Source organism: Thunnus maccoyii, chromosome 23, assembly GCF_910596095.1.
Source record: "Thunnus maccoyii chromosome 23, fThuMac1.1, whole genome shotgun sequence".
Taxonomy (NCBI): Eukaryota; Metazoa; Chordata; class Actinopteri; order Scombriformes; family Scombridae; genus Thunnus; species Thunnus maccoyii.
The window spans coordinates 13,526,214-13,553,209 of NC_056555.1; the positions used below are offsets into that span (position 1 = coordinate 13,526,214).

The 26,996-nt window shown below is 41.8% G+C and overlaps 1 protein-coding gene across 4 annotated transcripts in view; it reads left to right on the plus strand.

Annotated features, from left to right (window-relative positions):
- Positions 1-1,567: 1,567 nt before the first annotated feature.
- Positions 1,568-26,996, plus strand: part of wnk1b (WNK lysine deficient protein kinase 1b) — a 98,510-nt gene continuing 73,081 nt past the window's right edge. For all 4 annotated transcript variants that reach the window (XM_042402929.1, XM_042402930.1, XM_042402931.1 and 1 more), the window contains exons 1-2: positions 1,568-2,177; positions 5,906-7,623. In XM_042402929.1, coding sequence (XP_042258863.1) covers positions 6,679-7,623 — 945 coding nt within the window. In that variant the 5' untranslated portion in view covers positions 1,568-2,177; positions 5,906-6,678. The remainder of the gene's footprint in view (positions 2,178-5,905; positions 7,624-26,996) is intronic.

A 26,996-nucleotide genomic window follows, 5' to 3' on the forward strand; every position in this document is an offset into this window, starting at 1 on the left:
AAATGTTTTTTGTGGCTGCGTCAAACATGAATGAGATGTAAAATAAAACCATGATGAACGACATATGTCTGCTCACACTGCAGACGTTGACTCACTCAGTCAGTGTGCTGGAGTTTGTCTGCTAGTGTCAAGTACGGCAGAATAAACAACTGTGTTTCCGGTTAAAACTGTCAAAATATAATCATACTCGGTGAACGTTTTAGGGGCCAAGCGCGACTCCTCTTGGCACGCAGCTGACAGTGTGCAAATGAAGCTCATTTTCATACAGTATTGTGGGTAATTTTTAAAACACAGCAAGTTGGAATTTGACACATCTGGATCCATGATTTACAGTATGTGCACATGTTGTAGTACATTATAGGCCATAATAATAGTAATAATAGTTTCATAATTTAGGAGTCTGAAAAGGATTAGTAGGCCAGCATCAATATGATATGGCTTAAAATGTTTTGGGAAACCACATTTTTTAGGCTATTTTATTATATATATTTAATTGGTTACTTAAAATACAGTTAATGATCACAGTTTCTGAGGTAAGCAATGAATTATAGTTTGTAATTGTAAGAACATAAGTATATAGATATATAAAAAAAACCCTGGGCAATGATCAAGTGAGTTGTTCCTCTCCTTCTCCAGCTCTTATGAGATTGGACAAATGGCCACAGCAGGAGCACAGCTGGCTCTCTATGCAGATTGCTGCATGAGAAAATAAATTGGAGGTGTGGTGCGAGTAAATCGTGTGAGTCTGGCGGTCAATGCATGACAGATGCAGGATATACAGACTCACGTAGGCCAGAAAATGGGATTACGTATTCAACAATAGCCATAGTCGCTGGATTTAACACCTCCTCTTATCTTTATGACCAGGGGTGATTTAATGATTTGGGGGCCACAGACAAATGTGGTCTTGCTTTTCTTTTCAACCTTTCTCCAACTGGGAATGTTTGTATTGGCAGTGGTAGAAGAAGTACTCAGAACTTTTTTCCTGTAGTAAAACTATTAATACTGCAAAAGTCCTGCATTGAAATTTACTTAACATCTGTTCAAGGTGGAGCTTTTAATTCTAACTATTTTATATAATGATGGACAATTTAATGAATAATAATAACCCGTTATAATTTAGTTGTTATATTTTGTGAGTAAAATCTGAATCTGCAATGTAACCAGTAACATTTATGTCAGGTAGATGTAGTAGTACAACGTTTTACGTTGATGTACACGGTAAGTAAGTAGTACAGTACAGTTGCATATTTTTAAGTGCTTTGGGGGCCTTTTGTAAGTTATTTTGGGGTAAAATGAGTTATAATTCAAAATTTTTCATATCTAAACATCATAATAAATCTATAACTGTTTGGGGCCCTTTTTAGTTGGGGGCCCCATGCAGGCAGTTACCTAATGGTAAAGTTCGCCCTTGTATATGACTCAATTTAGGTCTTTCCCAGCACAGCTTAATCTTGCTTTTGGGTGATACATAGTGTTGTTATTATTCTGAAAGTACGCATGAGTCTGTCTTCCTGTACTCTCCGGGTTAACTGTGGTTAACTTGACGCGGCTCGTCTGTGTGAAAGCCCAGCCGTCGCCTTGTCGAGTCATCGCTGGAGAAGAGCACAGAGCTGACGGAGCGGCCGTCCGATGGCTTGAAAACGGGGGAATAACTGTGGATCACAGCGGGTTTATTGCACCACACAAGCCAAGAGGAGCGAGACGGCGGACGCAGCAGCGGCCTGGATGTTGACACAGATAAGGAAATAGCATCTTTCGAGTGAGACTGTTGCCTTTTTGGTTGCGGTTGCAGAGCAGGATACAGACAACACAGAGACAGACAGAAAGAAGTGCCGGAGCCACCGCGACACCAGCGAGCGAACTTGGCTTCTCTGCCCGGTGGGAGGTGTCTGTCTGTCGGCTGTGGCTCTCTGCACGTACCGCTCACTGCGTCGCTGCTCGGACCTTTCTTTTTTTAGGGGGATACGGTTGTAGCTAAGTTATGCTTTTGTAAATAGTCTTTTTTGTGGGCTTTTCGGCAACCAACTGTGGCTTTAATGTGACGCACTATACTGACATTTGTGCTGTGTTGTTGGAGCGGACCCCCACTGCAGAGGAGTTAAAGGCTTTTTTTTAATCAAGTTTCTACCCTTCATCTCTCTACGGTACCACAACAGCCGACATCCATGTAAAAGGTAACGGTTCATATTTTTTTTGGCTTTTATTATAAGGCTTTATCCAAATTGTGAGAGGTTGGCGGTTGTCTTGTTTTTGCCTGTAGGCAAAGTTAGCTGCATAGCCTCGTTTTCTTCAGAGTTCCTCAACAGGCAGCAGTGAAGCCCTCACTGCACGGTATGCTACTCACAGTTTTGCTGCAAAGCTGAGGGTTCAAGACATTTTATCACTGGTTTTCATCATTTCTAGCCCAGAAACATTTTTTTACCCCATGCATTTTCCCCCCAATAATATTTTCACACAACTTAAAGATCCCCTCCAGACATGTTTTAAGATGTGTATAAAATATTCTACTTTGAATAATAATGTCTGATGTGGTTTTTCCACAGAAAAGTTCAATTATCTCATTAAAAATCTTAACATTACATCTCCTCCTTCTCCCTCCTTAAAAGTCTGTAAATATGCAAATATTTATCATTTCAGAAGTTTAAAGGACCAGTGTGTAAGATTTAGTGGCATCTAGCGGTGAGGTTGCAGATTGCAACCAACTGAATACCCTTCAACCTCCCCTTCTAAGCGTGTAGGAGAAGCTATAGTGGCTGTGAAAGTCGCGAAAAACAAGAAAGGCCCTCTCTAGAGACAGTGTTTGGTTTGTCCATTCTAGGCTTCTGTAGAAACATGGCGGTGCAACATGGCGGGCTCCGTGGAAGAGGACCCGCTGCTTATGTAGATGTTAAGTTACCTCATTCTGAGGTAACGAAAACTCAACAATTCTAATTTTCAGGTGACTGTACACTAATGAAAACATATGAATATTATATTACATTTCTGCCAATTGATCCCCTAAATCTCACACACTGGTCCTTTAACTGCAGGACACAAGCTGTCTGCTACTTCACTTTAAAGCCTATTCTCAGTATATGTGCACTGTAAGGTTCAAGTTTCCACATCACACTTGTGTAAGTTGCATACTGGCCCGTGATTGGCTCCCAAACTATTTGTGATGTCACAAATCCTGCTCATAGGCACGCCCCTTAAAATCAGACTTTCAGTGAACACAGAGAAACTGTCCTCTATCAGAAGATGAATGTGTAAACAGTCTTCAAGTGTCAAACTCTGCACATACATCATTCTGCACAGTGAAGCTCAAACATCCAACTGAAGGAACAAGAAGCAAAACACATTTTTGAGTGGAGGGGCACTTTAAAACTACATTTTATGGCCTATATCAATAATAAGCACCTTTTTATTATTATTTTTTAATAAAGCTAACGACATTCCTGCATCTTTCCTGGGAGTTTTAATCATCCCTGTGCTCAATAAAACAAGATGAGCATCTTATCTTCTATTAAGGTTTTAATGGGCTTCATTTGATTTTTTGGCACAGACTATGTGTTGATGTTACTGATAACAAATATTTCCTTTTTAAAAAAAAAAAAATTCTCAATCTTTATTATATCTTCCCGTTGATACAATCTACTTATATTAAAAAAATAAGTTTGGCCATCATACTTTGGCCATGCTTGAATGTTTACATGTAATATGTAGGCAGGGTGCTTTAACAGAGGAACTGACAACCTGACATACAATATCATTAAAAAGCTACTCTGCTAACAGCCTACTGAATATAACTTTATAATTGTGTAAATGCTTCAAATCCACATTTATACCTTTTTATTTATGTTGTAATACATGTGAGCTTTTGTGTGATATACTGTAAGATAGAGCCCAATTCTACTTGTAAAACAGACAACTTTGATTGGTCGATGCAAGACACCTGTAATCAGGTATGAATTACTGAAAACATGTACCCAATTAACCTTAAAATCACAGTTTGCTATTACTGCTGATATTATAATTTAAGATTGATAAGATAAATCAATTATAAGATTCATATGCTGTGTTCTTTTTATTCTCTGCTCTTATTTAAAAGTCATACATCAGGGCAGAGGCAGGGCTTTACTATGCTTGTAGGAGAGTAAATCTTCTGCTCTGTGTTCTACCTAACAACACCCCCTAGCTGTTGTGAAATCACTGTAAAAGCACATCGTCTCATGGCTCATTTCTTAAATAAGCTGCATGTCATAATCACAACACGGAGAAGGCAGACGTGTGATGTCTCACCTGCAGTAGGCTTAATTAATTCCACCACAGTATCCTCGTGGGATCATTTAAGTTCACTGTTATTCTGTATGCAGTTGCCAGCTTTTTCCATCTTGTTTCATGGCCACATGCACATACAGTAAACAGATATACACAGAGGGGTCAGCGCTGAGATTTTTGACTCCGATGAAACACAGCTGTCTCATATTGAAGTCATCAGTCTGCATCTCCTCAATCAGTGTCATCATATTGTCTCATGTATTACCTAATTGATCCTTGTAGAGCCTTTCTCTGTAGTCTACACCTGGACTAGAGCCCGAGACATCTGCTTGAATAAATGACTTCTTTTAACCTCCAGGGTACACCAGGTGCCATCACAGACAAAATAGTTGCAAAGGCTCATTTCAGGCCAAATTTAAAGCTGCCCAATCATGACATAGCATCATATGTATGATGGAACAGCATATAAAGCTGCATGCGGCAGATATCTATTTAATGGTAGAAGAACGATCATTCTAATTCTTCCAGGTGGCTCGTTGTCTCATCTGAGGCAACCTGCTGCCCTTTGTTGAGGCAATAGTGTGAAATGGGATGAAAATGTTCTGAACAAAAGCATGTTTGATGTTTCATTTGCTCCTTGCAGTGGAAACTTGAAAACTTATCAACACGATACAACGTGAGTATTCAGTAAGTTATCTATAGGAGGTTATGTAAGGCAAATTGCATATTCAGTAAGCATATTTCTCAGCACTCGCTAAGTTCTCTGTAATGCGATATGCGGACTCATATACTTATGCTCTGTTCTCTGATATGCATTTAGTGTCTGTGCGGTACTGTACTGACAGATCTATCTCTGTCACTCTTGAGTGCCCTCGTTCCCTCTCATGTTAAGCTACTGAATTGCCACAGAGTAGCCTAACCTTGAGGTCAGCCCGGGTTGTGGTGACTTTGGGCTAAATTTGGAACGTGGAGCAATTAGGAACACACTCTGCTGCATCACTCCACTGCATTAACTACACAGGGGCAATTGAAAGGGGGAGATAGGGGTGGGATGCAGGCATTAAAGATTGTGCCTGGCTGGAAACCAGCTCACGTGTTCACTTGATAAAATCCAAAACTGTGAATGCAGTTATGAGATGGGTTTTTTTGCGCCCAGATGTGTGGATTCTAATTCTCAATTATGCTAATTGTTTATAAAAAGAGCATCCAAATGAGGGATTGATCTCTGCAACCAAAATTGTGGCAGCTTCTGAGGAGAAGCTGCAGCACCACCAGCTCCAGTCAGCTGCTCCAAGCGGAGAACGTGCGCTTGGTTTGCATTCGTCGTGATTATAACGTACAATGTGAAATTTTAGTGATGGCATTCATCATTTAGCGGCGGTCCCGCGTCTCTGTTGAAAGAATATAGGGGAAACACTGTGATTAATGGCCAAACGGTGGTAAAATGTTACGGTATCTGACAGCTTGTATGTTCTTCCAGCCACTTTGGCAGGCAACCAAGTATCATTTAGAGATTCCCTTAAAGTCGTTCAGGTCAGTTATGTTGTCAAGTGAAAGCAGATGTTGAATTCTGTGATACACCAGCTACTATGGGCAGATATATAGTTTCATCTTACAACACTCTTCCTTCTCTTTTTATTTCCAGTCACACGGAGCGAAGCAGACCGAGCTGGGCCAGGCTAGGCCAGGCTAGGCCTACCTAGCCCTCTGTCTGGCCCCGCCAGGCAGGCCAGCGACCTCTCCAGGAGTCCTACCTTCAACGAGAAGAGAGGGCTTAAGCCTGTTTTTACTTCAACAAACCTCCAAAGTCGAGCTGTAACAAATTGGACTCTGATCATATTTCATCTCATCAGGCTTTCGGAGGCCATACTGGTCTGTTACGTCTTTAGCCTTTCCATGTCTTGGTGGTCACTCTCTGAATGTTGGCAGCAGGATGGATTCGGGTGTTGATTTGATGGGTGTCACCTCATTGCAGTGCTTGCACCCTCCCTCCTGTGGCTGCAGTTTGTCCTTTCCCTCCCCGATCTTCAAGAGAAAGCCCCTTCCTCTCTCCTGGGGCTTCCCCGAGCCCTGTATGGAAGGGCCTTGTAGGACCTGTAGATTGTTTTGTTGAAACAGTGGACATTTCAAAGAGGAAGTAAAAATCCTTTCTAACAAACTACAGAACACAACAACAGATTGCCACCTTCACTTGATTTGAAAGTTTTCTGTTACTCATCCCTCCTTTTGCTTTTTTTTTCCTGCTGGAGTTTTATTGGATGTTGAAGAGCTTTTCATTTGAGAAAGAAGCTTGCTGGTCGAGATTTGTCACTGCATATTTATAGTTTAAGTTGATCTGATTACTCACATAAAGAATCCTTATTTATAAGTACAGAATTCCTTTTTTTTTTTTTTGTATGGTCTTAGCCTCCGGGAGGAATGTCTGAAAGCAATAGCAGCAGCAAAGCAGTGAAATTCATTGCCCCGGCCCCCCCTCCCCCCTCTGCCTCCCCCTGTCCCTCACCTCAGACCCCCCACAAGAATGTGAACGGCTCTGCCAGTTCAGACACGCACGTGGTGGAGAAGCTCGGCGGACACCCGGAGGTCCGACGTCGGCGCCACACAATGGATAGAGACTCCAAAACAGCCGAGCACCGCTTCTTCCGCCGAAGCGTCATTTGTGACTCCAACGCCACGGCTTTGGATCTGCCCAGCAAAGCGGCTGTGATACTCACCTCGCCTCCTGACTGTGAGGGCCCTCCCACCTTGTTCCCTCCGCAGCCCTCGGGGCCCGGACCTGGGGTACAAGACGCTGACAGTCAGGAGGCGCTTAGAGGTCCGTATTTGCAAAGCACAACCCTTCAGCCTAGTCTCGGGCTTGACGGGGCGGTTTCGGAGGGGCAAATACAAAACGCTGAGGAAGATTTAAACGCGAGCAGTATCACGGTTGCTGTTCCCACCAATAACAGTGTTGAACATAGCGCAGACAGGGCGGTAAAAGAGCCCAGCCCGACAGTATTGGATGTTACAGACAAAACAGTAGAAAAACAGCCTGATGTCACATTGCGTCCCAGAGGGTCAGAGGGCACGCAAGAGGTGGCGAAAGACAGAAAAGCGACAGAACAGGTCGAGGAGGGTAGCGTTAGCAGTCCGACCGAGGAGAAGGAGAGGGAGAACGAGCTAGCGAAAGCGCGGGCAGAGCAGAGAGAGGCCGAGAAACGAGTGCAAGAGGATATAGAGGAGGTGGAGACGAAAGCCGTAGGGACTTCACCCGACGGACGCTTCCTGAAATTCGACATCGAGATCGGAAGAGGGTCGTTCAAGACGGTGTACAAGGGACTGGATACAGAGACTACTGTGGAAGTGGCATGGTGTGAGCTACAGGTAAGTCCAGACTCATAAATCTGTCTCCTCTTCAGTGTCTGTCTCTGTCTGTTCATAATTAAATGTCATTTTGTGGTTTGCAGTCGTCTCTGAGGTGTCTAAATTCCATCCAGGTGTTTGATTTAGCCTCTACTTCTACTATTGTATCTCATTTGTGCGCAGAGTTGTTGAGGTATACTGATATGTGAGAACTTTCTGCTCCTCTAGCTGTTTTTTCCTGTATAAATGACTAAGAAATGAGATCATAATCTGATTGAGATTGAGATACTGCTGCTGATTGCATACTTGCTAAGGTTGCATGCGTTATGATGTTTTGATTTCTGGTGCGTGACATATTCTTTTTTTTTTTGTCCAGTCTAGAAGGGCCTTAGCAGAAGGCAGCGAAGTGAAACACCAGATCAAAAATGAATTCCGATGATTCCTTCAATCTAATGCTCAAAACTTGGTCCATCCACTAACCGCTTATGAGATTAATTTGGTTTGGGATTTGTTTGATGAATTTCCTCTTAGGTTGTGTGTCTCGAGTTAAGATCGATTATCTTTGTCAGTGGAGGTGGATGCTGTGTTATTCTGGCATCACAATCGTCGTCGTTGAAAGGCAGATGCTCCAACAGTTGTTTTTCCTAATGAACAATATATTCCATCTTTAGGAAAAAAAAAATTACTTTTGGAAAATGTTTGATGAGCCAAAAGAACTAGTTGCTCCTCTGTGGTCCTGAATCTGTAATTGGAAAATGTTGAAGCGCGGTAGTTACCACGTTTTGTCAAAATCTCCGGTGTTGCTATGATATCGAATGACTCGGATAAAAACCTGACAAGTTGTGAAATATTAACGAACAATTACTTCAGCCTCCATTTGTTAGATGATACAGCTGCTTCCCTGTCAAATTAGCTGAAGCACTTGTTTTTCCTCTTACTCATGTTTTTTTTTTTTTTTTTTTACCACTGTATGCCCTCAGTTCACCGTATCCTCTGGCATTAACGGTTGATTTATGTGTGTGAACGGATGCTGTGGTGCGTCAGACCCCTACCACAAGTTGCGTAAATGACTATTCAATGAGGAAGAGGACGCTAAACAATCGAGGCCTAAATGTTAGCGTGGGTTTTGATTTCCTGACACGGTGGTATGATACGGTGATGTGCTTTGATCTGCCGGTAATCATAAACTTTCCTGCTCGATATCTATACAAGATTAATTGTAGGACGGCGTTATCCTAAAGGTTAGGCATGTTAGGTTATGACATGGGACTTCCTCGTTGAAATACCCAGACTGTCTGGTAAATTCAGGGTACTGAAAGCGAATGTGCGGTTATGATGCCCTTCAGCAGACAGATTACTTCCTAGCTGCTTCAGTAGAGTTAGTCCGTGTGGTTTTACAGGACAGCTACCATGTTAAGCAGGGTGATAAGTCTGCAGTTGCACAAAGGTTATCTAAAAAACAATGTCTCGTACACAGTGCGAAACATGAGACAGGATGGCACACAACCTACCACAGGATGCTGTTGCTACACTACGATGCACTGATGCAACTTCTGCAGTGAGCATGTGAGTGTGTGTGAGCGTGTCAGAGAGGGAGAGAGAGAGAGCGAGAGAGAGAGCGAGAGGGTTACAGAAAGTGTGAACAAGATGAGTTACATGTATGTGTATTGGCGGGAGAGGTGAGGCGGGTAGAAAGTGGGGGGAAAAAAAAAAAAATAGTCTTGTTGACAAGTAAGCACAGAGACGGAGGTGTCTGAGCTCGGTCATATGACATTCAGGGCACTGACTGAGCTGAGGTTTTGAGCGGAGGAGGAAAACAGTAACATGGAGTCACGTTGGAGGAACTTGCCCTGATGAAACCTTTTCCAAAGAAAAAAATACATAAAGAATTAAAAAAACTACTACTACTATTACTGCTTTCTGTTATGGCAGTTTTCCTGCAAAATGACAGGAAATACTAGAGAGAGAGAGAGAGAGAGAGGGGATGACATAATACTGAGAGAAGTTTGTAATCAGCGTTGGGTAATGTTACTTTTATCACTGACATTAAAAAGCTTATTAGTTATAGTGTTACCTGCTTAGAAAAATAACTCGTTAGACGACATTTGCGTTAACAACAATGAAAACCCCTTTTTTGATTCCTTGCGTAATAATGCGAATGCTTCCACGACATAAAGGCTGTCCTGAGCTACACGCGCACTGACACAACCACACGATTGGATACCTTCCACTAGTGCACAGCTACCTGCCGAGAAGTAGAAATGGGCGCATAAACAGAAAAAGAAACAGTATGAATGCATGGGGGATTTTCTTTTTTTGTTTTTTTTTGTGGCAACAAAAAAGAAACAGGGAAATACGGTAATATTGTTGTGTGTTCGGGGTAGTTTCCCAGCATGTTCTAAGACAATGTGTTTATCATAGATATTACTTGGTACACGCTCATTAGTGTTATTGTTCTTCACATTGTTTCAATGTTTCCAGAAGTTTACAGTTTGCTGCTGTGAAAGAGTTTGTACCATGAGTGAAGTTATGTGCTCAGTTAGTTCCTTCCCTCCAATATGGCTGTGAGAAGGCATTACAGTGTCGATGGTATGCCTGTTGCTACCTATAAAACTGTGCTGTTTCTTTTGAGATCGTCTCTCTGCTTGAGTTCTTGCCACAGCGAACCCCCGGCCTGCTACAATATTTTAACAGTAACAGATTGCTTATTTGAAAATGTAACTAAATAACTGAATTTCTTGAATTGCAAAACTAACATGTTAAGTTACTCGTTACAACAAAAAAGTAATTTGAGTATGTTAGAGTACTCAGGGCTGTTGGTAATATGTCAGAAATCAGGCCAAGAAAACTCTACTGTGAATGTAAAGACTAGTTTTCTTTCATCTTTTCAACATGCTGTTATCACTCGGTTCTGTGACTCATTCTCACAACCAGAAAAGTCAGAAAAGGTGAGACCGCGCAGTTAAATGTTATCTCTGCAAATCTGTTTTTTTTTTGTGTCTTTATCTCTCAGTGTACGATTATTATTTCCTGTGGGAGCGTGTGGTTGTTTTGCTGTCATCTACATCACAAGATGCTCCTTAAGTCTTCCACAATCCCAGTAGCTAAAATCAGCTTCGCCTGATGGCCTTGTGTCTAGGGAAACACCAGTTTGTTTATCAGAAAACAAACATCAGGCCTCTGTTGAGCCCTCTCTCTCTCTCAGTCACACTTGCCTCTTTATTGCTCTCATTCAGTCTCTTGTACTTCTCAATAGGAGGAAACCCTGCAAGTTTTGACATGGTTCTATGTCAAGGAGGTCAGATCTGGCTGACACATCAGTCACTTTAATTCCAGTATGTTATTGAATACAGCCTGGATTACTGGAATGAAATGTCCCATTAAACATTATATACTGCCTGTGTTACATAAGGGTATTGAAGACCTGTGGTGACTAGGCTGTATGCATGCAGAGACAAGTAGTTTTCTAGAGCCTGGCTGTAATCCTTGTCTGTGTCAAAGATGAGTGAGCAACTGCTGACATGTGGCAGAATAGTAGGAGTAAAGTTACATACACACACACACACACACACACACACATTACAGCCAATCACATACACTCACTGGGTGGGCATAGCAACTGGAGATCTGTGGGAGTCAGGATCATCTGGAACATGTCAGTTTTCTGTATGTGCAAACGCGTGTTTGTATGTATATGTGTGTGCGTGCGGGATGTGAGTATGTTTCTATCCCTTTGAGTCATTGTAATATGCATATATGAGTAAGCTGCATTTGTTTAAGTTCTAGGGAGGCACCGATCCAACTTTTTCAGTCCCGATACTGATAATAAATTTACTGAATTATTATTTATTAAAATAATGGTATCCGATACCAGATTAGCCCATTGTCATGATACCTGATTCAGCTATTTGAGTCAGTGTTGGACCGTGATATCCAATATCGGTATCAGTGCATCTGTAGTCTGTCTGTTTGTGTGTTAGAAACATGTTTGGGGGGGCACGGGGGGGGTCTTTACATTCTTGGGCGTTTGAGCCAAAGCAGGTTAACTTGTGTTGCGAGAAGAATCCATACGTGGATGGAAACAGAGAGAGGGAGGGAGGGAGGGGGAGGAGAAGGAGGAAGGAGATAGAGCAGTTTGCTTAATCTTAAGTGAAGAAATCAGATTGATGAGTAGATAGAGAGAGTGCAGAGAGAGAGGAGGAAGGTCACCTAGTAGCTTATCTTAAAGTTCCTTGTTAGACCAGATGATGGATAGAAAAGAGGAGGCTGACACACCCTTGCTGGAATGAGATAGAATGGAGAAGGGTCAGTTTGATCATGAGTTATTAATTTATTTGGACTTTGGTTAAGTGGTTTGAATTATTAAAAAGCCATAATTTGTCTTGAAATTCAGTGGAAAATAGAGGCGGGGTACAACGTGTCAGACTCTGAAACCCACTGAACAGGAAAACAGTTGGCGCCATAATATGCAACTTAGGGTGTATTTTGTTAGCAAAATGCTAACAAAATGCCTGTAGCTAGCTAAAAACGTTAGATTTCATCAGGTCAAAGGATTATTTTAGCACCCTATGTCTACCAGACAGGTAGAAGGTAGCTCATAGCGTACGCTGAAGCCTGTTACATTAAGATGCAATACATGAATACAAGGGCTGACTTTTCACAACTTATAAAGCGACTACAGTTTGAAAACATAGCATGAATTCAACTGAGCACAGGTCAGCTAGTCCACTTTTGTCTTTCAGTTTGGCAGCTTATAAAAACTTGAAGTTCTGGGTTCTTTACCCTGTTGGTGCTGCATCCCACCACACAGCAGCTCTTAGGCATTTTTCTGTTGTTTACTAGCAGACAGAAGTGACAAGGCGGTACCTCCGCTCAATATGAAGTCAATGGAGAGCGATGAATTGTTTTCCCCTCTGGGGTTGGCGGCATTTAATTGCGCTCTGTCTTTATGACTAAGGGTCTGAGGCTGGCAGATTTTTGTGAGTCTGTCATTGGCACATAACCAGTCTTGATCTATCTCTGACAGTGTGGCTCATGAAATGGTGAAAGTGGTGAAAGATTTTTGGGATGAAGCCATCGCTGTGGCTTGTAGGGAAAAAACAGTTTTGGTCTGTCTGTTACGGTTAGGCACACATGCAAAACAACTTCCAGTAAGTGACAACAGATTTATATACATGCTTCATGAAAGGGATATTAAGTTACGAGAGTGAGGTAAGTACAAGGCGGTAAGGAGAAGTAAAAGAAATTGTGAGGGGAAAGAACAGGCAGGGGGGGTGGATGATGGAGGGAGCAGGGTTGAAGGTCAAAGTTCAGCCCTGTTGTGTCACAAGAAGCCTGTCCAGCATTCAACTATCTCTGGCAAAGGGGAGGGGGGAGTAAGACGGAGACGTAAAGAGCAGAAAGGGCTTCAGATTGAATAAAATCCAACGACAGAAAGTGTCGGGGGAACTTTTGGAGGACAAGTGGTTGGAGGAGAGGAGGAGGAGGAGGAGGATGAAGGCAGAGGGAAAGATCAAGACGGGGAGTTTGAGGAAGACAGAGTTCAGTGAGAGAATGGAGGAAGGGGAAACATGGGGAAGGAGGGAGGGAAAAGTGCGAGAGAAAAGACAAAGGAAATGAAAAGGGGGGTAGGAGGAGCGAGAGGAGAAACTGAGGAGGAAAAGAAGAGGGACCCTGTGTGTGTGTGTGTGTGTGTGTGTGTGTGACCTTAGGCTCTTAGCTTCACTGGCTCTCAAAGACCTTCAAATTTCTCTCAACAGCAACACAAGGCGGATTAGCCCCCTTCCCCCTCCCCACACACACACACACACACACACACACACACACACACACATATACAAGTGCACACACGCTTTTGGGGGGCTCAAGGCTCGTCATTCAATCGGTGCCATAAGAGGGAAACTGGCCTCTGAGCTTAGACAGCTCTGTTGTCATGTGCAAGTATTGCACCAATACATGTTTCCCCTCTGTAAATCAGACTTTATTAGTCATCATGAATATTTTATTATTGTATTTGATAATTTCATACTTTTCGTGAACTCAGTAATATTGCTAAATCACAAACGTTGCTTAATCATATCACTGTAGTCTCCTGACATCCACAAAATAAATCTTAACAAGGTTAATAAAAATGGCTCACAGTGTCCAATTTTAGCATTGCTGCTATTTGTTGGTAGCGATGACCCAATTTAACCCGGTACCGGCCTGAAATCAGTCCACGTGTCGGCGGAAGGACGAAAAAGATCACGCAGGGAGGCATAAAATAAGGGAGAACAGGAGGATGGAAGGACGGTATTGATATTTTTGTCAAGATTGTTTATCAGGCTTTTAAGAGGTGTGATGTCCCGAAGGCATTCTCACCGAACAACCATTGCTCTGTTGCACTCTATCTTATCCTACAAAAAGGATGTTTGACATATTATAGGCGTAAAACACCCCGCTTCACAGTTCTCAAGGTCAAACGATGCTGCTTGAACTGCTGAAATATCACATGTAAATGTTTTGAGTTGGAGCTGAGTGTGTGTGTGTATAGGACGGAGTAAAAGCTGCATCATATATTTCCCCAGATCACTGCAGGGCAGCATGACTGAGGTGAAACAGTTAGACTTGAGGTTCAGATTTCCCTGACAAAACAGCAAACTGCAGCTGTGTTGAGCCTTCGGCAAAGGCAGGTTCTCACTGCTGATTGATTTTGAAGTTGCTTGCAATTTTATTCACCCCCCCCCTCCTCCTCCTCCGAAAACACACAGACTTTGAAGGAGTGGAAACTGTCCGCTGCTTTAACATTTTTAAATGTTTTAAAGGCTGGCTACAAATAATTTAGTCAGTCCCTTTTCAGCAGTTAAGCTAACGTGTATATGCATGTAAATATAAGTCTGTATATGAGTTTGTGAATGCAGCGGGGGGGGGGGGGGTGTGGCTGTGTACATACTGCAGCTAGCATCGGGGGATTGTTCATTTGCAGTTTAGCTCAGCTGTTTTTTAAAGTTGCAGGATATTTCTTGCGTTTTTAATGTGATAGACAGACAGATGGTTTTGTGGACCGAGGAGTTAAAGAACCATGAGAAGAGAATTTATTGCTGGAATGACTTTCTCAACTGTACTCAGGGTGGAAAATCACCACCAGGCCACCATGCTTGTTGTTAAAGCCTTGTAGGTCTGTGTAGATCAGCCATCCGTCATCGAGATAGCGTCACTTGTAAAACTGTCATTTTTTTTTCTCCAGTAAATCTCGTCGTAAAACGGGTGACTTTTGCGTCTCAACTAAGGAATCTAGCCGTTACCATGGCCGAACAAGTTTGTTTCCTACCATGTAAAGTGCACTAATGAAGGGTATCCGAGGGAATTTTTAAGACTTATTGTCAAAGTGTGACTGCAGTAACCCCTAACAGCCCCTTAACCAATGTTTTACACAAAAGGCATTCCAACCAATCAAAAGCCTCACGCACAAAAACACACACAGCAAGATGTGTAGTTCTGATATATAAAGGCCCCAAAGCCCAGTCAGTTGGATTTATGAGTGATAAAACAGGAAAATGCCGTGGGCTAAGGTCGCCTGGTGTTCAGCTCTGATGTCGGATAATCTGGAGATGAGAGAGGATACGGAGAGGGCATGGAGGAAATCTCTTTTTCATTCATTTTATTGCTCATTCTCTCACTCTATCGCTCAGTCTTCCTCTCGCTTTGTCTTTCTCCCGCTTCGGCCGGTACTCACTCCGTCTCTGTCTCATGTCAGTAACCAGCTGTGAGCAACAAAGGAAGGGGAGACAGAGAAGCTGACACTTCCTCATATGCAAAATATCCCCGCTCTTCCTTCTGTGTAGTGTGTTTGTGTGTACAGCAGAGTTCCCCCTGATGTTGTATAGTAAGGTCAGGCCACCCTGCTTCAGAGAATTGCATTAGTATCGATTTCAGTAAAGGGTGAAAGTGTCACATGGTACAAGCGCTGTTTCGGGTCGTGTTATTAGTGGATGAGTTAAATAAAATTACAATCTAAAAGCGTCATGTGTTTGCACATAGTCACTAATACAGCTAAAAATACTGCATGTAGTCTAGACCTTTCCACCCATGGGAGTGAAGCATTTTTATCACACACACACACATAAATCTCACTTGATAGGTTCGAGGCCTTGGATATGTGTACGACACAACCGAGTTATGTGTGAGATTGTTTGTGTGTTCAGAGGGAAAAATGACTGACCTTTCTCCCACCATTTCTCTGTGTGTGTGTATTTTAGAAAAAAACAAGACACAAGTGTAATCCTGGACGAGTGTGTGTATGTGTGTGTTTGTGTGTGTTTGTGTGAAAGATGAAGACGCTGAAGTGCTTTGGCACCCACTTCTAAATAAAGTCATCTAGCGAATGAAAAGAGCTGAAAGACTGAGAGATGCTTCATAAAAGTGCTGAGGGTGTGTGTTTGGGATTAAATCACATAAAATGTAAGTGTGTGTGTGTGTGTGTTGATAAGCATCTTATTGTACTTTTATAATGGTCATAGTGTGGTTTAATTGGAAACAGGGTGTGTGTGTGTGTGTGTTGACTCATGGAAAGGCAATGTGTGCTTACAGTTGATGTGGGGGATTTTGTGTGTGTGTGTGTGTATGTGTGTGTGTGTGTTACGGGGTGAGTCAGGGACAATGAATGCATCAGACAGATGTTAGATGACTTGTATACCTATGCACTCTGTGTTTCTCTATCCTCGCTCGCGCTTATTTTTTTTTTTTTCTTTCCGCCCCGGCTTTGCTCTTTCCAATCTGATCCGCGCCTCCCTCTCTTTATCTCCCTCATCTATTTCTGCTCATGTCATTATTTTCCTTCCCTCATCTGTTCTTCTCTCCATCCTAATCCCTCCCCTCTTTCCCTGACATCAATCTCATTCCCTCTTTAAATTTCACACATTAGAAGGAGGAGCGACGTTTTGTCTTGATTCTTCCTCCTTCAACCGCTTACATCATTGATCTTTTTGTAATCTCCACTTTGCAGATTATTTTCAAGGCATCTCTGATCTGCTAGATCATATGCAGAGAGAAGAAGAGCTGAGGAAAAGTTGTATATCGTAAGTGAGTGTAGAAAAACCTGCATTTCCACCAACACTACCGTGACAGCATTATATTCAGCATTATATTCAGCATTGTTCTCAAGGAAGCCCTGAATCTTTATTGTAATATAGACATACTGACTGCAACCCGGATTCAACCCTACACACACACACACACACACACACACACTCACAGTAGCTTGACTAAATGCAAGTGTGTGCCTGATTAGCGAAAAGAGGGTTATGGTTTTCCCCCTTTTTTTTTTATATATTTCTTTTTTTTTTTTGCCAGGAAACTGCTAGACAATACTGACATTGTGAGAATAATCACTTCCTGGAAATCCAGAGCCACGATTGGCCCATAGCTGCAGATCAGAGGCAGGGGATTGGGTCACGTTGTTTTGAGCCCTGAAATGACAAATCTGGGATCAGATGGACAGCTTCTCTTTTCTCACACTGACTGAAACTGCAACGAAAGCAGAGAGTAGAAACCCGAAACACCATACAGTATTGAAAACGTTAACTGGAAACTGGTATTCAGAATGACCTACACTGACAAAGTAGGTCTTCAAGGATGTTTTACTTGGTTTAATTCATATATAAAACAACACCAGTCTACCGTGTCGGCACCAGACTGGTTCACAGCGGCTCTGGTTGAATTGAAACCTTTACGGTTAAATTACAGGGCAAGAAAAAAGGAAAATTACACATTTACATATAAACTGAATGAAACAGTAGAAAGATCAGACAGAGGAAGTGAGGACACGTCTATGTTAAATGGATGAGCGATGACAAAACTGCAGGTTTGTGTGGATTTGGAGACATCACCACACTAGTGTTAACATCTGGGATGTTGATGACTTCTCAAGCTGCAGTAAAGACAAAAAGCAGGACATTTGAAACACTGTCATCTGTCAATATTACCGCAATATAGAGGATCCGTGTGGCTCTCTACCTATTACCCCTTTTCATTTTCACTCAATTTTTTTTCTCAGATGTCGACTAAATCAGATCTAAATGGTATCACCGTGTCGATGTGAACGGGTCGATACGTATCATTTCACCTGGCTTCACAACCCTCCTCCCGACCTGGTTGAACACAGGTCGGATGCTGTTCAGCTTTAGTTAACAGGCGTGTTCAATAGACCGGCGCGCCCCCCTGTATGAAAGGGGTATAGGTGTGTGTGTGTGTGTGTGTGTGTGACCTCAGTCTAAAATAGATCAGGTCTTTAAACTGCCAGTTGTCTGCATCAGCGTAAAGTGACCTGAGCTGCACATCCAGACTGCTTGCTTTACAACACTCTGGCTGTCTTTTCTCTCCGCACAGACTGTTGTGTGTGGTCACCTCTTATTCTGTGTGTTTGGGGAGGGGGCAGCTCTCCCTGATTTCTTTATTGTGCGCCTCCCAGATTCCCCACATTCCAATGATAAGATGTCATTCCTCGGTGGAAGGTGGTAGTGGTGGTAGTAGTGTGCGGGGTGCATCGTAGTAGTGACCCCCCACCCCTTCTTAATAAATGTGCATGTGCTGCTTAGACTGCTTAATCTGTGTGTTAGTGTCTGTGTTGGAATGTCTTCCAAGCCTGAACCTTTACTCCCTATGAGTTCAGTTTCATGCATTTATCAGATGATGGCAATTTGTGAGTTCTTTAACTTATTTTTAGTTTTTGTGTTAAATGCTGAGGTGTTTTTTTTTTTGCATCACACCTTCCAGGGATCACTTCTCAATCAAACTATATCAAATCAAGTATCTCTGGTATTTTGACATCCTTCCTGTTGGGTATTTTTAATATGTTTTGTGCATTTTTGCCTTTATTTCGATAGTGGATAGTAGAGAGGAGACAGGAAATGAAGGGAGAGAGGAGAGATGACACGGCTGGACTTGAAACCCATTGGATTTTTTTTTTTCTTTTTAACCAATTTACCATTAGCAGTGGTGTCATGTGTTGCTCATCTTAGCTACCTATAGGAATCTACTGTAGCTGATTCCTTGTAGGCTGGATTGTTTTTCCTAGAGAGAGACCGACCACACCTGCAAGTTGATTTTAAAAAAGCTTTGATTAAACCAGCTATAAGTTGAATTTCTGTCATATTTTATATCAGTTTATTACAGATTTGCTAAAATATTTTGTAACATAACAGATTTCTGTCATTATAACCATCTAAAAAGGAGTAATATATCATGCTAAAGTCAAGCGTAGCACCCAACAGCAAGGACTGACAACACACAGTCCAGTAGACACAAATGCAAACAGACAGATTGTTATTCTTCTCATTGGTCTTTGCAGATGCAGATAAAAAAATAAATAGTATATTGAACAGAAATGGTTTTGGGTTTAACAGGTTCACTCACTTCTAGAAATAGAACGAGACAGAATGAACAAAGTGTCGTATTGAGGCGCTCTGTCTGCATGTAACTGTGAATGTGTGTTTGTGTGTGTGTTTGTGTGTCACACTGTTTTTTTTTTCTTTTTCTTTCACTGTCACTCTCCACTCTCACTTTGTGTCTCTTTCTGTCTCCGGGCTTCCTCTCTCACTCTCTGGTTCAGTGTCCCTCACCATCCCCCATGACCTTAACTAATGCCTCTGGAGAAAAGAGGAGAGAGAGAGAGCGAGACAGATACAGGGGGAAGAGAGAGAGAGAGAGAGAGAGGGGCTACAGAGAAAGAAGAGATGGGATTTTTCTCTCAAATTTTTTTTTTTTCTATAAATCTATAAATAGCAGCAGAGTGTCATCTGCTGAGCCATAACTAGAGCAGAATGAGCGGGGACTGTGTGTGGCTGCATGTGTCAAAGTGGATATATGTGTGTCAGAGTGTGTTGTGTCTGTGTGTGTCGGGGAGGGAGGGTGTACTTTTTTTTTTTTTTACACTTTCCTGGTAGAGAGATGCTTTTACTGCTTAAACGCTGTTAGACTGTTACACCAAACTTCAATAGACATCACTTACAAGATAAATCGATAATGAAAATAAGGAGTTGCTGTTTCTCTTGGGCAGTATATATTCATTAATATAATGTTGTAGGCATTCTTAACCTAGTGACACTTGTTCATTTGTAGACCGCAGCGCATTACAAATCTGTGACACATTATCAGGAGTAACGTGAGTCCCCTCTGCATCTCATTAATGCCGCAAGTTGAAACAATTAGAAAGTGGGATGAACCAGAACTCTTAATGTTTACTTTCATGGTCAGTTTGTGGAGAGTCTGCTCGACACAATGCTGAGTCAAAAGGAACAGGATAAACACACACACACACACAATCACACGCACTGTGGTCAGCGAGGTAGGAAGTTCTCCCCACCAGATTAGGAGTCAATCCCTCATAAACCGCAGTCTGCATGATGTAATCACACACACAGAGCGAGGTCACATGGACGGTATGCGATTCTCAATGCCATTCGAATCGAACGGGAAAGTCCCTTATGTCCTTTTTAATGCCGCGGTCGGGTGCAAGGATGAACAGCTGCATGATGTGCAAGCGTCATCTGCCACAAATCATTTTAATGTGTAATAAAGCATGATATTGTGAGACAGCGTAGACCGTCTGCCAGCCATGCTTCTCAGTATTACTTTTTGCTTCTCAAGTGCCACATGCTGCGAAAACCACAGAAGAAAAACGTTAACAATCCTCGTCGTTTATGTGCCGCTGTCAATCCCTGTCACTTAGGAAGACAGCGTCGTGACAGAAGACAACTTCTGTCCCGAGGTCTGTGTCCGTAAGCCGGTCGGTTCAGGGTTTAAGTCACCAAGTTCACTCGGATGATGAGATCGTGGACCTGAGAACTGTCTGCCAGATTCAGCTGATAGCAGGTTTTATGTTGCATTTATCTGAGAAATTAGTTTCTGCGATGAGATAAAACAGGATGTGAGAATGTTGGCTCGCACTTTTATCACAGAATCAGAAAGGTCAAATGTTGAATCTTTGCAGCAGAGAGTGTCCCGTTTAAGTGTCCTTTTAAGGTAAATTCCCTTTCTTTATGACCTTGCTCTCATTTTTTTTTCTGACCAGAACAGTTTTTACGGTATATTGCATGTTGACAGGGTATGTAAAATAAAAGTAGATATTCTGAATCGACTCGTGTGCTCTTCCAAATCTAATGAATGTTTATAAGTAACAGTTTGGGTGATAACTTGAATGTCCACAATTCCTTTCACTTCCAAATAAAGAGTTTAGATAGTATGGTTAAATTGGGGACTATAAGCCCCCCCCATGCAACAATGGAACACCCACACAGATGTTTTCACTTAGTGCGGTGATGTGATAATGAGCCAGAATCACTTCACCCAGTTAAAGGGTCACATATGTAAATATATGATATCAACAAATCCCCAAAAAAGGAAATGTTGCAGTCGATTCTGGAAACGTCATGACTGTAACAACTTGTGTGGTGAAAAAATCAGCAAATAAAACAAATTGTAATATAATTTATGTATTTTAAGGGTCCTGGTATTATGTATGCTGGCTCACTGAGACACTGTCATGACTTATACAGCAAAGCCATTGTTAACGTTATTTGTAACACCTGTTGTTACACGTCAAAATCACAATTTTTACCCATCAATGGGTAATGGGTAATGGGTAATATGGGCTGATTAGCACCAGTTGTGAAGCATTTAATACACAGTGCTAGTCAAAAGTTTGGACACACCTTCCCGTTCAAATTTTCACAGTTTCCAACTTCTCAAATGTGAATATTTGAAAATTGAAAATTTCATTTAGTAAGATTGAAACATAAAATAAATTTTCATAAAGATAATTTGCTCCTGAGGTGATAACTTTTTACGACTGTCATATCTCACAGAACAGCCGTTAAAACTGTAATGCGCACACAAGCATAAAACAGTATTCCGCCCGTGTTTCCTGCTCACACGAACGCGTGCGCATGAACACACACACACATGCACACACACAAATTATAACAAAGCAAGGTTGAGCGAGAGGTCAGGTCTGTTTGTTTACTGTTGTCCATGCTTTGTGTGCGTGAATGCGTGCGGGTAGTATTGCATTGTCTGTTCATTGTGTTACGGGTGATAAACAGCTCACCTTTGTCACCCCGTTGTTGACTAGGGCTTAGTTACACTGAGAGGAGGGCAACACTGAAGAAGCAAGAGAGACACGGATGGAAAAAAATGGAAGGATGGAGAAAAGTGGAAAGAAAGAAAGATGAGAGGGAGGAGAAAATGGAGAAAAAGTTATACTGCTCTTGTGTCTGACCTGAATGGGTGAGACTGTCCTTTTTTATAGAGTTAGATTTGTTTGAGGGGTGTTTTCTGAGTGTGTGTGTGTGTGTAGGAGAGAGAGGTGTGTGTATCTCCCCTGGCTTATCTGAAAGGCTCCATCCATCCATTCTCACTCCCATCAATATTTGATTGAAAATATCTCGTTGTTATTCCTCTTGTGCTGAGCGTGCACATGTGTTTGCCTGTGTGTAGATTATAGCTAATAGTCACATGTGGTAAATACAGTTACGTACAATATTACATCTGTGACCACTTTAATGTAGCTGAACTTCTTTTTATCCAATAAGCTCTTTGTTATTTTGATAACTGATTAATCATTTAGTCTGTAAAATGTCAGATAATAGAGCAAAATGTCATCACAGTTTCCCAGAACCTGAGGTGACGTCTTCAAAACGCTTGTTTTATCTAACCACACAACCTCAAACCCAAAGATGTTCAACTCAAAATAACATAAAAGAGAGAAAAGCAGTAAATCCTCACATTAAAGAAGCTGCAACCAACAATTTTTTTTGTTCTTTTTTTAAATAGGTATAATTAATTTAGGCACAAAAACATTTACATAGTCAGATTTTGTGAGTCATGTGCTTTTTGTGTTGCTGTGTTTGCTAGTCTGAGTGTATTGATTAACTGTATCCAGTGTTAAAGTGGATACATAAGCAGTTGACCCCCATTAAAAACGATGGATTAGTGTTGGTGAGAGGGATTACGCAGCTCGAGAACCAGTGAACTCATGCTTACTAACTAAAATTGAATTAAAGATGACACATGACGGGCAGTAACAGAGGGAATGAGACAAATATAAAAAAAATAGAGAGAAATATCAGGCAGACACTGATGCAAAATCTCGATGAAGAGAGAAACCGAGACAATAAAACCAGAGCCAGAGAGATGAGCAGGAGATACACACAAGAGAGATAGTCAGAGACAAGGGCAGAAAGAGAGCCAGACAATTCAGAGAGACAGAAAGGGCTGATGACGAACAACCCGGAAAGAGAGTGTGATATTCACGGAGATAAATGCAGACAGACAGCGAGAGGGAGATAAAGAGAGATGCAGACCAAGTGAGAGAGACGGAGAGAGACGGGGGGGGGGGGGGGGGAGGTGAGTAAGTGCCGGTGACACAGACAGACTAAGGGAGAGTGAGACAGAAAATTAATGGGGAGCTTTAGAAGGTAATGGACTGTATATCCCCTGTGGTCTGATGGGAGTCCCATTCAACCTGTTTACTTTAGGCATTGTCTGCTCCATTGTATATTCAATATCCAGATGCTCTCCAGCCCTGGGGCTTTTGCACAAGAGTACAGGGCAGATTTTTTTTTTTTTTTCAACCTTTATTTATTCAGGGGGGAGTTTCACTGAGAGCAGTGCTCTCTTTTTCAGGCAACGCCCTGATCACGTTCACACAGTTATACATTGACACCTCGAAGCTGTTCAGTACAACTACAGTCTGATCGGTTGGTCACTGGGCCGCTGCACTGGAGCAGTCGGGGTTAAAGGTCTCGCTCAGGGGCACCTCGGTGGTGGTGAAGAGCTGCTGGTCCGGGGGATAGAACTGATGACCTTCTCAAACCTTTAGGCCACCACTGCCCGCATAGTGGTGACCAGTGCCCAGCTTACACAGCCATCCATTGTAGTGCTGCATTTTTATTCACTCTCTGAGAGGAATTTTTTTAGAAGTTTTTGTTGAGTTAATATGTCATCATAAACCCATTATTGCCGGAATTGAGAAAAAACAACAGTTATGTGAAGTGAAAATTATGCCTGTAGTTGATTTTGATAATAACTCACTCAGCCTCTGTGTGTGTTTGATGTGTGGGTGTGTGTGTATGTGTGTATGTATGTGTGTGTATGTGTGTGTGTGTTTGATGTGTGGGTGGCTATGCATGCATGCAGCCATGTGGCTTTGTTTGCAGTAGAACAGGTTAGGGTCCTAATGTTTCCTTGGATGCTGACCAAGAAGCAGCTTCTGTTTTTCAAACATCATAACCCAGATGCTCACCGTATTATGAACAAAAGCCTTTATTATTGATCGATTCGTATTGATTACATATTATAATAACAAGAAGGAGAAATGGTGCGTGTAAGGAGTTTTTAAAAATCTATGATCATTCCGTTTTGTCTCATTTATCTTCATGAGCGAGACAAGGTGACGAGAAAGGCGACGCACGCTATGTCGCACACAAAGTGTCCTGTAACAAGAGAGAAACTATTTAGAGATGCCTAGGTGTTGCATCATCGCAGTTCAAGTTGCAGGTGGCACTAAACTATACCACAGTCTGCAGCACATCCGCGCACTGTGGTTAACACATGCTCACACTTGACACTTTGACACAGTTCTTTTTCAATATGTTAAGACACTTTATATTTCAGACGCTGTGGTCAACCGCCAGCTATCTGCTACCTGTGTGCCCATCTACAGAGCTCTGGCATGCTTTTTACGCCGCTCTGTTTGATTGACCATATATAATCAAATATTTAATTTGCTGTAAGTGGCTCAATTAAAATCTCCTCTGGAGGGACTCCTCCGGATATATTTCCATAGCCTGGTGAGGATGTGAATGATTATTTGGAATTGACAGCGACATGCTAACCTGTCAGATATAAGAGAAACACTACAGATCATGATGTCATAGTATTATGAAATATGTTTGCCGTCCAAGACTTTCCTGGAATATTCAGCAGCGCGTGTCTCTCAGCCTACAAGTGTTGCAAGATGATGAAATTTTGCAACTCCTTTGCAACTTTGTATTAACAATGAAGTAAAACAGCTCGAAGAATGGCGATAAAACACAATAAAGATCGATCGTTTGCCATTTAATTTCACCTCTCTTCTTGCAACAGAGCATGGCTTTGTTTTTTCGGTGTGGGTTGTGAGCCGAAAAACAGCTAAGAACTGCTGGCTTTTCTAGTAAGCATCTTCCAGCACATTTTAGGGAGGATTTAATTTTAAACTCTTTAGAAGGCTTCCTTTTTGTTGAAACAGCAAATCTGCTCTGAATGCTGTGGATGGGAATGTCCTTAATTAGCCCAAACATTAGCTCTGTTTCAGCTCAGTAGCTTGAAGCAGGCGAGGGGGGGGGGAGATAAAAAAAAAAAAGGGAATGGGGCGAAAAAGGGGTGGCGGCAGAAAGGAATAATGGCAGGAGATTAAGAACTACCATAAAGTGCCATGAAACTGCCTCTAATGCTGGCTCAATTACCATACTGGTAATTTCAGCACTTTAACTCTGTGTCAATGCCATGTTCTTAGCACTGTCAGTCTGCCTTCATTATCTTTGAAACTGTCGCAATTGTGGAAAAATGATCTGTGTGTCAGTGTGTGGACACTTGCACGTCAACATAGATTACTGAGAAATCCATCTGGTTTGGTTAAATATTGAGCAATAGCCAAATGTGTATGTGTGTATGTGTGTGTGTGTGTGTGTGTTAGCAAGTGGGAATGAGCATGCCACATTTTGCCATGGGAATGGCCGTCACCTGTAGCCGTCTCACACTGTGACCGCAAATCCTGTCATCACTCACTGTGTCTCGACATGTCCTTGATTATTTGATATTTTTGTCGGCCAGACTCATTTCAAAGGATTTCCGAGGATTCCCAGGTGTGTTGGACGCACAGTGTACATTTATTTTCGATGAAGACTCCCGTCTCTTGTTTTATAAAGCTATTTATGGCCTCTTTCCTCTTTTTGTGCTTCTCATAAATATGTGTTTTGTTATTTAGGAGTTACATGAGTTTGTTTTTTTTCCTCATCGATCAAAACAGGTCCTGCCAGCGAGCGTTTCTGCTTCGTTAACAAAACAAAATGAGTGATTGTTGCCCGCTTCTCTTTAATCCCATGTTTTATATGACGAAAATAGACCGTATGCATACTACACACCTGCTTTTGTTAGCTTGAGCTTTTAGAGTTCAGGCTCGCCATTAGGGAGACAAATGTTAAGTGTGTGACACTTCAAAAGCCAGATGCAGCATTTATGTACGAATGGGGAATTTGAAAATGTTTGTGAAGGTGCCTGTTCATGAATGTGAGCTGTATGAGATAACCTGTACTTTATGCATAGTGATGACAGCGTAGCAGGTGCTGCAGGTCTGTCATTATTCTTGCACAGTTGCATTGAGATTTTATTTTTTGGCCATACCGCCCAGCCCTCGCCCGACCCGATGCCAATTGTTGCGGCTGATACGACGTTGATATTTAAGAGTTTAAAAAAATCTGATAATAATACATTGACTGTATTTTTTGTACTTTACTTGTTACCAAGAGGTGTTCTGATCTGGAGATTTCACAGTTGATGTCAGATGTCAATGCTCTCTTGTGGACAAACTATGTAATGGCGATACTGCTTCCAAATGAACTCCAGCATGTCTTCGTCATTTCTGGGCTGCGATTTCTTTTGACTTATCAGCAAACATACGCACCAACGCAGATACATCTGCAAGAAGCTAATATCAGCTAATATCAGTACAGCGGTCGGGATGATTTCTTGATCTAGCTCTAGTTTTTAGACAAACTTTGTATGCCTTTATAAATGTAGCCCTAAAGTAGATACTGGGATTCATTTATTAATTAGTCTATGAGAGGATAAAGAATCTGCAACTATTTTGATAACGGATTAATCATTTCAGTCATTTTTTCAAGCAGAAATGCCAAATATTTGCAGTTTCCAGCCTCGCTAATGTGAGGATTTGCTGCTTTTTTTGTCACTAAGGCTATGAAAAAATGAAATATCTTTGGGTTTTGGACTGTTGGTTGAATAAAACAAACAATCTGACTGGATTTTGGAGTTTTTGATGGGCATTTCTCACTACTTTTTGTCATTTCGTAGACTAAATGATTAATTAAGGATATTAATTGACAATGAAAAACTACTACCTACTCTGAAGCATCAAACTAAAGTTTACAATTCACACTTCAGTGTCAGATATTAATAAAACAAGATCAAAATGGTGGGAAAGAATAATACATCGCAATCTGAAACCAAGAAAAACGCTTTTCATTTCATCATTTTACATGTGTCATTGAATCAGACAGGTTCAATCTTGACTTACGCAAACAAAACTCTATTTCAGTAATAACTTGTAATCTCAGGTTCTGAGAAACACTCAGTATGTTGGC